The sequence below is a fragment of the Strix aluco genome, chromosome 30 (genome assembly GCF_031877795.1).
Source record: "Strix aluco isolate bStrAlu1 chromosome 30, bStrAlu1.hap1, whole genome shotgun sequence".
Classification (NCBI taxonomy): Eukaryota; Metazoa; Chordata; class Aves; order Strigiformes; family Strigidae; genus Strix; species Strix aluco.
Genome location: NC_133960.1, coordinates 3047381 through 3060201, shown reverse-complemented (window position 1 = coordinate 3060201; position 12821 = coordinate 3047381). Strand labels below are relative to the sequence as shown.

At 67.8% G+C, this 12821-nt stretch overlaps 2 protein-coding genes across 4 annotated transcripts; both read right to left on the bottom strand.

The window, feature by feature from the left end:
- On the bottom strand, positions 1–7793 carry RUSC1 (RUN and SH3 domain containing 1). 2 transcript variants are annotated; one of them, XM_074809458.1, is made up of 10 exons: positions 7743–7793; positions 5224–6878; positions 4468–4548; positions 3880–3956; positions 3554–3728; positions 3342–3447; positions 3196–3242; positions 1925–2948; positions 1471–1596; positions 1–743 (listed from the first exon to the last, which is right to left on the bottom strand). In XM_074809458.1, the coding sequence occupies exons 2-10, from the start codon at positions 6803–6805 to the stop codon at positions 575–577; spliced, it is 3387 nt and encodes a 1128-aa protein (XP_074665559.1). In that variant the 5' UTR covers positions 6806–6878; positions 7743–7793; the 3' UTR covers positions 1–574. The 2 variants fall into 2 exon arrangements, with proteins under 2 accessions (XP_074665559.1, XP_074665560.1); XM_074809459.1 differs by lacking the exon at positions 4468–4548.
- Positions 7794–7997: 204 nt separating this feature from the next.
- Positions 7998–10591, bottom strand: FDPS (farnesyl diphosphate synthase). 2 transcript variants are annotated; one of them, XM_074809567.1, is made up of 9 exons: positions 10357–10588; positions 10092–10232; positions 9937–10017; positions 9713–9835; positions 9406–9494; positions 9074–9146; positions 8852–8929; positions 8642–8776; positions 7998–8388 (listed from the first exon to the last, which is right to left on the bottom strand). In XM_074809567.1, exons 1-9 carry the CDS (start codon positions 10495–10497, stop codon positions 8188–8190), a joined length of 1062 nt encoding a protein of 353 aa, XP_074665668.1. In that variant the 5' UTR covers positions 10498–10588; the 3' UTR covers positions 7998–8187. The 2 variants fall into 2 exon arrangements, with proteins under 2 accessions (XP_074665668.1, XP_074665669.1); XM_074809568.1 differs by lacking the exon at positions 9713–9835 and having other exon boundaries at positions 10357–10591.
- Positions 10592–12821: the final 2230 nt, after the last annotated feature.

Genomic DNA, 12821 nt, shown 5'->3' with positions numbered 1-12821 from the left:
CACACGAGTCACAACCTTTATTTCCAGCTTCTTCCCCTTGGAATAAGCTCGTTCCCTTGGTTACGACTATTTACAGAGTGCTGGGACTGTGCAGCAGCAGCTGGGGCTGGCCTGGGCCCCCGGCCCCGGGGCAGAGCAGGGCACGTGGAGGTGGCAGCGGTGGCAGGACACGACAGCACAGAGACGACATACAGGAGCGATTACGGCGCAGGGCCAGGGGCCTTCCCTCCCCTGGCACAGGCGTGGGCAGCAGCTGCGGAAACACGAGCCAGAGCAGTTCCCAAAGGGCAGCCAAGGTGAAACGCCAGCAGGGCTGCGGGGACACGCGCAGCGGTGGCTCACGGGGTGCACCCACAGCAGACGGTAACGTCACACGGACGAGCAGCAGCAACGGCACCGGGACAGGGTCCCCTGCAGAACTGCCAGCCCCGAAGGCGGTGAAGCCCTGAAGGCGGTGAAGCCCCATGGTGGTGAAGCCCCAAAGGTGGTGAAGCCGTGGCAGGAGCCCGTCCTTGCCGGAGGCAGCACCTGCTTCAGCAAGCTCAGCTGCTTCCTCAGGTCTCCTCCCGCCTCCTCACAAAATTAGGGACGTGTAACCAACAGGAACTAGGCCAGTGCTGTTTCCATGGCAGCAGCGGATCCAGTCTTCATCCACGGTGGAGAGCAGCTGCAGGATGTCCCCTTTTTGGAAGCTCAGGTGACCCTCGGCGGTGCCCATGTGGTCACACAGCGCCCGAACTGCCCTGCACAACAACCACCATCGGGGGTTCACCCCTCGGCCCCCGGGTACCACCCTGAGAGGCTCCCACAGAACTCGGGAGAGGTTTTGAAGCTCATGTGCGGAGCCAGTGACCCCCCTCCTCAGGCAAAGACACCGTCTGACGTTCACTGAGAAGCCACGTGACAAAACCGTGCTGCCAAGCAGACCCTGGGAGCAGCAGCAGAGCGGGAGCATCTTGTGCAGATGTGGTGGGGAGATGAGGTGAGGGATTTAGGTGAGGGCCAGCGAGGGCTGGGGAGGAGGGAGGTGGCCGAACGGGCCGTGGGACGGCCACTCGCCCGTCGCACTCGCTTGGTCAAACACCGCCCAAGCACAGACGGACCACGGCAGCTTCTCTGAGCTGCCACAATTTGGTCAGAGCTGACACATGGTGGCTCCAAACAAGCTACTGTGAATCCAAAATCCAGAAAATGCTCAAAATTCCTCCAAAAAATGTCTGTGAAAACCAACTGACCACAGCTGGGCAGACACACAGGTTCACCCAAAGCTCAGCAGGAGACGGGGGAATCCCCGGGGCAGGGATGGGACAGTCAAGGTCCAAGTTAGCAACAAGGAGTGGTGCAAGCCCCTCCCTAGGAACGCTTGTAGGATACCCAGGCCACGTCTGAAAACAGCCCCTGCTTCTCCCCTCCCCGAGAAAAACCCACCACCAGCTCTCCAGCCCCCACCACCGCGGTGCCCTGCGTCACCTGTGGGTCTGGGGAGAGGCCGACACGTTCCTCTCGGGTTCCTGCACGTGGGTCTTCTCGGACGCCAGCCCCTTCACCACCGCGGCCAGGACACGCGCGCTGGGGGACAGCCAGCTAGAAGGTCTCCTGCCACAAAGCAAAGGAAGCCACAAGCTCGTCTGGGAAGCCTTTTCCCACCCATCCTGCTCAGACTATTCTGGTGATCCGGGAGCTGGCGAGGGCCCTATCAAGCACCACTGAGCCTCCACCCTGAGCTCCTGCTGCTCTGAAGGACGGATGCAGTGCAATGGCAGCAGCACCTGGGACACGTGCTAATCCCGGGAGCACAAAACCTGGATAACGGGCTGTACAGGGCACCCCACGAGGCCGGCGACCCCCAGGGTGTGCCTGGGAGAAAAACCCTTCCTCGGCACATGGTGCTTCCCCCACCCTGCTTGCCCCGGCTGGGCCTTACCTGGACTTGGCTGAGGCGGTGTCAGGATTGGGAGGGAAGCTCCTGGCAGAGGGGCTGGTGGCTCCAAAGAGCCGGCCCAGCCAGCTGCCCTTGTCAGGACCAGGAGGACCACCCGCCTCTGGGTCAGAAGGTGCTGCCTGATCCCTGTTCGCACGAGGCTCTGGGGAAACAGGCAGGAGCTTCTCTCCAGCAACGGGATCATCTGGCTTGGTGGGTGCTCCAGCTCCAGTAGGCAGGACGAGGTCTTCAGGGGAAGAGGTTCCAGAGGTGTCAGTGCTGCTGCTGGCCTTTGGACTGGGGAGTTCAGGGACAGCTTTGGTCTGAAGGAGCTGCAGCTCCGTGCCTCTAGGCTCATTCACGGATGTTTGAGATCGCGCAGCCTGCCCGGGGCTGGAATCCCCCGCAGCCGTCCGCAGCTTTGTCCACCAGACGAAGGGGACCTTTTCCTTGCTAGGAGCAGCATAAATCCTGGAGGCCTGGCTCAGCTGGCCCCACCAGCCACTGAGGCCAGCCCCAGCATCCCGAGGGCCTGCCTCAGGCCTGGGGGTCTCCAGGGAGCCGTCAGCTCCCAGGAAAGCGCGACTGAGCTGGTCGCCCCACCGCAGCACGTGCTGGAGGGTCTGCTGCAGGGCAGCCCCCACCTGGGGAGCAGGGACCAGCCCACGCACAGCAGCTTGGACCTGGGATCTTGTGCTGCCCTCAGCACTGGCTGCCCGCCCCAGCGCATCGGGGGGGATCTCCTCTTCCAGGCTGGCCCCTGCAGCACTGCTTTGGCCCCCCCAAGAAGGCTGCACAGCCCCCTGAGCCTGAGCGGAGTAATGGGCAGGAGACAGGGGTGACTCCAGCCGACGGGACAAGGGTCTTACGTCCATGGAGAGGTGGTGGTGTTCAAAGAGCAGGTCAAGGTGGAACGTCAGCACTGAGAGGGGCTGGATGAGCAGCAGCAGTTCATCGGCGAGGTGAGGAAGAGGGCCTTGGCTCAGGGCAAAGAAGGCCGTGGGTGAGTACAGCACGGAGATTACACCTACAAGACATGGACAGTGCTGAACGGATGCAAAACGCCCTTGCCCACCCGCCCCCTCCCAGGGCCAGCCGGTCTGTCCTAGCAGGTCAGACAACCTTCTGCTGTACTGCAATGCACCACAGAAAACGATGCCCTTCTCCACTATGGAAACCCCAGCCAAGCGTTGTGGGTGGAACAGGTACGGGATTATCACCCTGGCAAGTAGGAAAGGACATGGGGGGGGAGCTTCTGGGCACTGTGTCCTTACCTGGGCTCTTCTGCAGCTGAGAGATCCACAGCTCCAGCTGCTTAATGCTAAACAAGACAAAGGGAACCCAAGTTAAAGCTCTTGGGGCTCTGTTCCAACCTGCCATCGCAGCTAGGACAGCCTGGGCCAGCTGGGCCAATACTCACTTCAAAAGGCCGAGGATAAAGGCGTGAAACTTCTGTCTGGTGCTGCTGAGAGGGGCCAGCCCGGCCACGTGCCAGCACAGGGAGTGGAGAGAGCGGGTGTTGGGGCCTGTGGAATACACAGCACAGACGGTCACCGCTCTGGGCACACGTCCTCCCCCAGCCTGGGGACCCTGAGATGCCAACAGCTCCAGGAGCGTGTTCCTCACACCAACCTGTCTTCACGGAGGCTTCCACCACGCTCCAAGGGGAATTTTTCCTCTGGCCTGTGATAACATCCTTCTGGAACGGCTTCAGCCCGTCCTCCACCAAGGCATAGAGCGCAGGGCAGAGGGTGTGCAGCAGCAGATAACCCACATCGGGGCTGAGCCGGCTGTCTCCCAGCTGGGCCTGCACGAGGAGAGGAGAGGGAGAGGAAAGGCAGCACCTAACCCTGAGTCTGCAAGGCGGGATGGTGGGATCCTGCCCCTGCAGCTCCCAAAGCCCCTCCTGCCCGAAGCCTGCCCTCGCCCTGCCCACCCCAGCCCAGCCAGAGCCTCACCTTCTGCACCAGGTTCCGCGCGGCGCTGAAGTGGGCGATAATCTTATCGACGGCGGCGCTGAGGGCGACCAGCAGGGCTGACGGGCAACAGAAAGGAAAAGGTCAAACCCAGCAGCCAGCCCCGCCGCCACCCTCGGCCCATCGGCAGCGCGTGGCCGAGCAGCATCGCCCCGGCCCCGGCTGCAGCGAGGCCGGGGGGAGCCGGGAGGGGCCGGGGGGCACCGGGATGGCCCGAGGTGACGGAGCAGCCCAGGCTTTGCCCTGGGAACGAGCGGGGATGAAGGAGCCGCCGTTTCCAAGGGGGCGAGGCCAGGACGGGGCCGCGGGCAGGAGCCCCTCGAGGGGTTCGCAAGATGCCGGGGCAGCCCCGCCCCGTCCTCCGGCTCGACAGCACCATCTGCCGAGAGGCGGGCAGGGCCGGGCCCCGCAGCAGGCAGCCCTGCCCGCCCCTGCCCGCGCCCCCCGCCAGGCCGCCATCGCCCCTCGCACCTCCCCGGGCCCTGGGGGTCTCCGCCCCCCCCCCCCAGCTCTGCCGCCCCCCGGCGCCGCGCCCAGCCGGAGGCTCCGGAGGGTCCCCGGGGCCGTTACCTTTCTTCTGCTCTCCCCGGGGGCGGCGGGCTCCCTCCGTGCTCCCCCCGGCTGCGCCCGCGGCGGGCGGCGAGGGCCTGGCTGGAGAGAGGGGGCGGCGGCGTCAGGCGCAGCCCGCGGGGCCTCGCCCGGATCCCCCGCGGCCGCCCGGGCGCTGCCGGGGGGCGCCGGGGCCCGGGCGCTGCCGCCGCGGGAGGCCCGGAGCGCGCTCAGGCCCGGGGCCCGCCCCGCCGCCCCGGCCCCGCTCACCGCAGGCAGCGCCGGGGCCGGGCCGGGCCGGGCCGCGCTCGCTCATGGAGCCGGAGGCCGCGGCGGGCGAGGACGGGGAGGAGGAAGGGCCCGGGGGGAGCCGTGGGCCGGGCGGCGGCGGCGGCGGGGCGGGGTGAGGAGCTGCCGCCTCGGCGGGGCCAACCCGGCCCCAGGCAGCCGGGAAGGGCCGGGGCAGCCGCCGGGGCACCTCCGGGGGCACCTCCCGGGCACCTCCCGGGCCGCGTGTCCCACCCAGCACAGCCGGGGCGGGGAGGGGGGAACCCGCGGCCGAGGGCAGCGGCGGCCCCGCCCGGCCCAGAGCCCTCGAGGGCCCCAGGAGCCGTTCGCCCTGGCTCGCCAGGAGCCGGCCCGCTCGCCCTGCAGCCACCTCCCCGCCATGTCCCGCGGCCCCAGCCACGGCGGCCGCGCCGGCAGCTCCTCCCTGCCCTGCCCGGTCCCTGGAGGGCGACAGCCCCGCACCAGGCCGGAGGGAACCCCGGCTCTTACCCTCCTTGCAGGCTTCGTCTCCTCTCTCGACCGTCCCTGGCACCCAGAGGTCCCCGCCAGCTCCCCCGAGCCTCCAGCCCAGGGCACCTTCACCGCAGGCAGAGCCCAGCCCCTTCTCTCCTGGAAGGCAGCTCCGCGGGGGCAGCCCCCCGTCCTCCGCATCCCCCGGCTGCCCCTCGGCGATGGGCTGCAGCCCCGGGCGGGGTCTCCTCCTCTTCAGCTGGTGGCTGTCTGCAGGTGCCAGCAACTGCCCCCCCAGAGGCGCGGGGGGCACCCAGCCTGAGCCGTCGCTGCCGACGGCCGTCTCGAGGGCTGCAGAGGGGCGCTGAGATGCCACCGGCTCTGCCCGCTCACCCGCTGGCTGGCCCTTGGGCTTGTTGGAGGCACTGCGGTACCGCAGCTCCTTGAACGTTGTCACCTCTCTCTGCCTGGAACTGGGGGGTCTCGCTGGCCAGTCGTGCTGCAGCTGGGGCCGGGCCGGCTCCTGGCTCGTGGTGCTGGAGAGGAGCTCGCTGGGGGGTGGCAGCTCCGTGTCAGGGGAGAATACGATCAGCCAGTCGCTCCGGTCAGCCCTGGCCTGGGCAAGAGCGGGCCCAGCCGCGTTCCTCTTCCTCTTCTGGGCAAGCTCATGGAAGGAGGTGATGGTCTTCTTGCCCAGATCTCTGCAGAGGTCACCCGAGCCGAGCTCCGGCTCCACCGGCCGCGCAGGCAGGAGCGGCTGCTCTGCTCTGTGCCCGCTGAGAACCTGCAGCCGTCGCCGGGGCCGGGGGGGCACGGGTGGGGGGAGGCTGCCAGCCCGGGGCCGTGGCTCCGGAGCTCTGCTCAGGCCGGGATCCCACCGTCCTGGCACAGGTGGTGCTGGAGGCTCAGCGTCGGGGAGGGGGTTGCAGTTGGGGTCTAGGTCAGTGCAGATGCTGGTGGTCTCCTGCGCCGCCACGCTGGGAGGGGGCTCTTCACTCTGGGAGTCAAGCGAGCTGCCGCTGCAGAGGCTGTCCGGGCTCTCTCCGGCCACGGTGTCTGGTCTCCGGGGCACCGGGGGGTTGAGGTTGGCATCTCTTCCATCACACGTCCTGCCCTGGTCAGCCAGCAACTTGCCATTCCGGGTGTCTTCTGCAGGACTGATGTTGGGCTGATTTTCAGGGGATTGGGACTCTTCTCTGGAGAACCCCTTGCAGTACACGGAGACTGGGGAGTCATCCAAGCTGAAATCTGAGCAGCTACTGACAGAGGAGGAGGAGGAGGAGGAAGCCAGATCACAAGGGGGATCACAGGGGGAGGCCACCTTCTCCCCAGCATGCAGGCAGGGGAAATCCTCTTGAGCTGCCTGGTTCTGGAGACCCAACGTCACCAGCTGCTGCGTATGGGACTCGCAACACTGGCATTTCAAGGAGGGATTGTTGGAATTGGCATCCACTTGCTCACAGTTCTCCGGGCAGTCGCTGCAGCTGGTCTGGTCTCCCCCACCCATGGAGCCAGAGGTCTCCTGCAGCTCTGGGTGCCGGGAGAGGTGCAGCCCCAGGGAGATGTGCTGCAGATGGATGTGGTTGAGGTTGCACAACAGGCCTTTCTTCGGAGCCAGCATGATGCTGCCTCGCTGGTACTGCCAGGGCTCCTCAGAGAGCCCCACAGCTCCTCTCTTCAGACCATCCAGCTCCCTGCAAACATCAAAAACCCTTTCAACCGGCGGGGGAGAAGACAGCAGCGCAAACCCGGAGAGGAACGGTCAGGGCAAGAGGGATGGCAGTGACCTTGCGGCAGCCACCGAGCAGGGAAGGGGCAGCTGCCTGGGACGAGCACGAGGGCCTGGGGGTTCAGAGAGGGGAACACGCCCAGCAGAGAGGGGCTGCCCCATGGCTCCCCACTGAGCTCGGGCCTGCCCAGCCAGGCTGGGGCTGCAGCTGGTGGCCGGTGGCCAGGGAGCCGGCAGCTGATCCCCGGAGCACGACCTGAGCGTGGTCCAGGGAAGCTGTGGCCGGTCCAGGCGGCTGAGCGGCGGGGTTGGATTCCCTCTGCCCGGTCTCCAAAGCCAGGACCGTCTCAGAGATGCCGTCAAGGAGAAAATGCCCTTGAAACCTCAGCTGGGGAGGTCCTGGCCAAGGGACGGTGACACCGCCGGCTCGCTGCGGCCGGGGCACGGCCAGCCCGAGGCACAGCGAGGAGACGCCCGGCCCTGGCCCGGCCTCAAAACCCGCCGCAGACCTGGCAGCCGGCAGCGCCCGGGCCCCGGCAGCCGCTGCAACCGGCCGCATCGCTCGGCCCTCGCCCCGCCGAGGGGGAGCACCGGCCCCGGGCAACTGCGGCGGCCTCGGGCCGGGGCCGGGCAGCTCAGAGCCCGGGCGGCCTCGGGCAGGCGGCGCTGACCCGGCCCCGAGCGGCCACCGGTCCCGGGGCTGGAGGAGCCGCGGCCCCGCGGCGGGAGCGGGGCTGCCGGGGTGCAGCCGCCCCTTCCCCGCAGCCAGAGAGCCACCACCCGCCCCCCGGAGCCCCCCCGGCCCCCGCCCGGCCCCAGCCCCGCTCACCTCGTCGCGCTGCGGCGGCGAATGCGGCTGGCGGGAGGGAGGAGCCCCGGGCCCGCCCCCGCCCCGCCCGGGAGCCGCCCCGGGCCCGCCCCTCCCGGGAGCCGCCGGGGGCGGTGCTCTCCGGTCTGGTGTGTGTATGTGTGTCCCCCCCCCCGACCCTGCAGCCAGAGAGCACCGGGGGGGGGGGGCTGGCATCCCCCGCACCGCACCCCGCGCCGGCCCAGCCCCTTCCCCAGCCAAGAGCAGGCAGCGAGACACCCCAGGAACTGTTTATTGACACAGGCTGGCAGAGCCCGGCCCCCCCGGCCCCCCCCGGCCCCGTCTACAACCAGCCCCCAGCCCCTGAGCCGCGGGGCAGGGCCCAGCTCCAGGCAGCTCTGGCCGGGGGGGGGAAGCCCCAGCAGGGCCCCTCAGCCGAGCCCAGCAGTCCAGGACAGGCACAGCATCATTTCTGGCGTTTGTAAATCTTCTGTGCCAGGCCAAGGAAGATCTCCCGGGGAAGGCGGGTGGCGTGCTTTCTGATCAGTTCCTGCAAGCGCCGGTAGCTGCTCTCCTCGTACTCCTGAAAAGCAGCCTTCATGCCCAGGGTGTCATAGAGCTCCTTCACCTTTGCCACCTTCTCGGGCTCCTTACAGCCATAATTCTCCTGAGAAAACACCAGAATAAGTCAGGCTGAGGCCCAGCTTGCAGCCCCCGCCCCAGCAGCTCCTTCCAGGCGCAGCAGGAATCGCCTCTTGTTCTCCCTGACACCATCTTCTGCTGCTCCCTCAGCCCCCCTCCTCCCAGCCAGGCAGCGGCACAGCGCAGCTACGCAGGGCAGCACGCGGCTTTCCAGGGAGGGGGGGTCCACACCGCCTCTCCCCCCTCTTCAGGGGGTTTGTCAGCGCCGGCGGCGTTACCTCCAGGATCTGCCTCTGGTCTGGCGTGACCCGACGCAGACACTCCACCACCAGCCAGCTGCACTTGTTGTCCTGGATATCGGTGCCAACCTTCCCCGTCAGCTCGGGGTCCCCAAAGCAGTCCAGGTAATCATCCTGCAGGGACATGGAAACGCGTGAGCACCAGAAGCAGCGTCTCAGAGCACTGAGGGACGGGGAGCCACCTCCTACCTGGATCTGAAAGAATTCACCCATCTCCAGCAAGATCGCTTTGGCATTGTCATGCTCCTCCTGATCGTCAATTCCAGCCTAAGAGGGGGGGGGGAAAGAAATAAAGCCTTCCAGCACCTGCTTTCCCCCCTTACTTCTCCCATCTCACACACCCCCCACCCTCCTCGACAGCCTCACGCCAAGGGTGAGGCCCCTCCTGGAGCCTGTTCCCCAAAAACTCACCATGTACATGGCCGCGGCCACGGGCAGGTAGAAGGAGTAAAACGCCGTCTTGTACTTCACAATTGCCTTATACCTGCAGCGGAGGAACCACGCTCAGCGACAGAGCCCGGGCCTTCCCCTCCCGGCAGGGCTCTGCAGCTCAGGGCCAGCAGCACCTCGCTCCAAACCAGCCCCCGAGCTCCGACAGCACGAGCAAGACTCGCTGCGCAAAGCCTGGAAGGTGCCAGCGGCATTTCAGCGAGCTGCTGTCTCTTCCCCAGCGCGGAGGGGACCACGGGCAGAGCCACCCTGCCCCAACAGGGCTGGCATCTCCGTCCCCTCTGTCTCTTTACCTCTGCTCACTGAAGCGACTCAAATCCACCTGGGAAATGGGAGCAGTGATGAGGTCCAGCATCTGCCCAAGCTCAGTCTGGTAGGCAGTCTGAAGAGGAAAGAGGATTTATTCACCCAGGAAAGTCCCAACAGCACAGTGAAAACCCCAAACCCCATTCAGCTCCTCTCCAAGTCTGAAGGAAGGGTGTGTGTCTGGCAGGATGCCCTGGGACTTAAGAAACATGAGATCACATGCTGTCAAACATCCAGAAACCGCCCAGACCCGGGGCAAATCTGCGGGGGGGGGGATGCGGGGGCCAGGGTCACCTGCAAGAAAAGCTCCAGCAGGTGCAGGTAGTAGGGGCGCTCCCCGCAGTACTTCTTCAGCAGCCTGTAGACAGACGACTCGAGGAGGAAGGCGTCGTTGACAGCGTCCAGACCGATACCCTCCTGCACCAAGAGGGCAGGGAGGTGTCACAAAGCACCTTGACCCCCCCCCCCAGGACCCCCTGCACTTGTCCAAAGGACAGGGGCCTCCTCAACGCTCTCACCTTCTTGTACCAGCAGAGCTGCCCCCGGCGGGTGAGGGACGCGTCCATGATGTCATCGGCCACCAGGAAAAAGGCTTGGAACTGCGAGAGCCTGGATTAGGAGGCGTGCGGGGGTCCCCACGGGTCCCCCAGCCGCCCCCCGCCACGGCTCTCACCAGCTCGATGCACCAGCCGACGGCCAGGGCGCACCGGAGGCTCTCCGGGTCCTGCTGCGCGGGGGCCGCCAGCTCTCGGAAGGCGGCCAGCACCGTCAGCCCGCGGTTGCACTTCCCGCCCGGCACGTTGTACTCCAGCACCTGCGGGCAGAGGGGAGCGGGCAGAGGGGAACGGGCAGCCCCGGGGAGCGGGCAGAGGGGAGCGGGCAGCCCCGGGGAGCGGGCAGACGGGAGCGGGCCCGCCGCCCCCCCGGCCGTTCCTCACCTCCCTCAGCCGAGCCACGGCGTCGCCCACCTCCGGGTGCCCCAGGCCGCCCTCCGTCAGGTCGCGGACGATCTGTGGGAAGAAGCCCAGGAACTCCTCCCGCTCGGCCGCCGCCGCCCCCCGCGCCCCGCTACCGCTCATGGTGCCCGAGAGCGCGGCCGGGACCCGCTGCCGGTGCCCTGGCGGCCTCCTGAGGCGGCCCCGCCCCGCCCGGCCCGGCCGCCGCGGGGCTCCCCGGGACGCGCAGTCCGGAGCGGCGGGAGCAGCCGGTGTCGCGCCGCCGCCCGCCTACAGCTCCCGGCGTGCCCCGCGCGGGGGCAGGGCCAGCCGCGGGGCCACGGCTGGCGTCCGCGCTGATTGGTTTGCTCCATCGTGTGAGGGTGAGCCCAAGGTGGATGAGCCAGTAGAAGCGCGGGGAGGGCGGGACCGAGCCAGCCGATTGGTGGAGAGGGAGAATGGAGCGAGCGCCCAGAGCGCGGGGGCGGAGAGCTGGGGGGGTGCGGGGGGTGCGGGCAGATGGGGGGGTGCATGGGGAGGTGCCGGCAGACGGGGGTGCAGGCAGCTGGGGGGGTGCATTGGGGGGTACAGGCAGCTGGGGGGGGTGCGGGCAGCTGGAGGGTGCGGGCAACGGAGGGGTACCTGGGGAGGTGCCGGCAGACGGGGGGTGCAGGCAGCTGGGGGGTGCACTGGGAGGTACAGGCAGCTGGGGGGGTGCAGGTAGATGGGGGGTGCATGGGCGGTGCGGGCAGCTGGGGGGGTGCATGGGGGGTGTGGGCAGCTGGAAGGTGCATGAAGCTGGGGGGGCGCATGAGGAGGTGCCGGCAGATGAGGGGGTGCTGGTAGATGGGGTGCGTTGGGGGGTACAGGCAGCTGAAGGGTGCTGGCAGATGGGGGGTGCATGGGGGGGGTGAGCAGCTGGGCGGTGCAGAGGTGGGGCGCAGGGGTGTGGGGTGCGGGGGTGCGCTGTGGCTGGGGGGCAGCTGGGGGGTGCAGGGGCGCTGCGCAGTGTAATGGGGGTGCAGTGCGGGGGGGTGCAGTGTGGTTGGGGGTGCAGTGCGGGGGGTGCAGTGTGGTTGGGGGTGCAGTGCGGGGGGTGCAGTGCGGGGGGTGCAGTGTGGGGGGGTGCAGTGCAGGGGGGTGCAGTGCGGGTTGGGGGTGCAGTGTGGTTGGGGGTGCAGTGTGGGGGGGTGCAGTGTGGGGGGGTGCAGTGCGGGGGGGTGCAGTGCGGGGGGGTGCAGCACACACCTCTGCGTGCGGGCCAGCCGGCGGGTGCCGGGGCAGGCGCTGCCTTCCCACCGTGCCCGTGGCTGTCACCCGGCCGGGCCCAGGCCTGGGCACAGCTCCGCGGTGACATGGTGACATGGTGCCGTGCGGGACACGCTGCCAGCCCCGCAGCTCCCACCCGGCGCCCGCGCCGCTGATTGGCAATCTCCCACTTATCCGCCGTAATCCTCTCATCTCAGCTAACCCTGGTTTAATCAATCTCGGCCTTGCTCCCTGCTAATCCCCCGCCCGCCATTGCCCCAGCAGGACCGCGGGGGCTTGGGGCAGAGCCACCCCATGCCAGGGCCGGGTGTCCTTGCAGGGCTGGGCCCGGGGCTCTGCCCTCACCCCCGGACAGGCAGCGGGGCTCGGCCTTGCCCGGGGACACGGTCCCTTCTCCTCCTCCCCAGCTCCAGCTGCCTTGGAGCTGCCCGAGCAGCCCAGCCCTGCAGACGGTGGGTAAATCCTGGCTGGGCATGAGACACGCGGGCTGGGACTGTGGTTCCAAGAAAACGCTCTTTTTGCTTCGGGCAGCCTCGGTGCGCCCTGCGGAGCAGCTCGGTGGCCAGGCAGAGCCAGGCCTGGGCGCTGGCAGCACAGCGCAGCCCTCCAGCAGGGTGCTGGGGCAGGGGACTGTCAGCCTACACGCACCCTTAATCAGGCTGACTTCAGTGTAATCTGAAATAATCAAATTAGAAAGAAACCGTTAATCAGCTCTGATCTCATCGTGTCACGGAGCCTAATTCTTGCTGATGGTGGGGCCGCCACCAGCGTTCTGCAGGCAGCGGGGCTGCTGTGGGGGGAGCTGGTAGGGCAGCTGCCTGTGCCCGCGTCCTGCCTGTTCCCGTGTCCTGCCTGTTCCTGCGTCCTGCCCGTGCCCGCGTCCTGCCCGTGCCCATGTCCTGCCTGTTCCCGTGTCCTGCCCGTGCCTGCGTCCTGCCCGTGCCGTGCTGCTGGTGCTGCGGCAGGAGCTGCCGAGGAGGGGTGCGCTCAGAGCAAAGCTGTGCCCCCAGACCTGTGCTGGGCGCGGGGCTGTGAGCTGCAAATGCCCTGGCTGCCACGACTCGGGCACCCCAGCCCGTCTCACGCTGCCTGACCTTCATTTCATCTAGTTAATGCCTAGAGTTTGCTCTGCAATCAGGCGGTATCAAACCTCCCCCTCCCCCCAGGTTAATAAACAGAAGGGAGATGGGACGGGAAAA

Bases quoted from the DNA above. Each gene is read 5' to 3' on its own strand.
- RUSC1 (XM_074809458.1), bottom strand. From the start codon at position 6,805: ATGCTGGCTCCGAAGAAAGGCCTGTTGTGCAACCTCAACCACATCCAT. The intron at 4,549-5,223 runs GTAAGAGCCGGG...CCCTCTCTCCAG, and splicing joins AGACGAAGCCTGCAAGGAGG to CCAGGCCCTCGCCGCCCGCC. The intron at 744-1,470 runs GTGACGCAGGGC...GTTGTTGTGCAG, and splicing joins GCCTCTCCCCAGACCCACAG to GGCAGTTCGGGCGCTGTGTG.
- FDPS (XM_074809567.1), bottom strand. From the start codon at position 10,497: ATGAGCGGTAGCGGGGCGCGGGGGGCGGCGGCGGCCGAGCGGGAGGAG. The intron at 9,836-9,936 runs GTGAGAGCGTTG...CTCTTGGTGCAG, and splicing joins AGCTCTGCTGGTACAAGAAG to GAGGGTATCGGTCTGGACGC. The intron at 9,147-9,405 runs GTAAAGAGACAG...CCTCCGCTGCAG, and splicing joins AGTCGCTTCAGTGAGCAGAG to GTATAAGGCAATTGTGAAGT.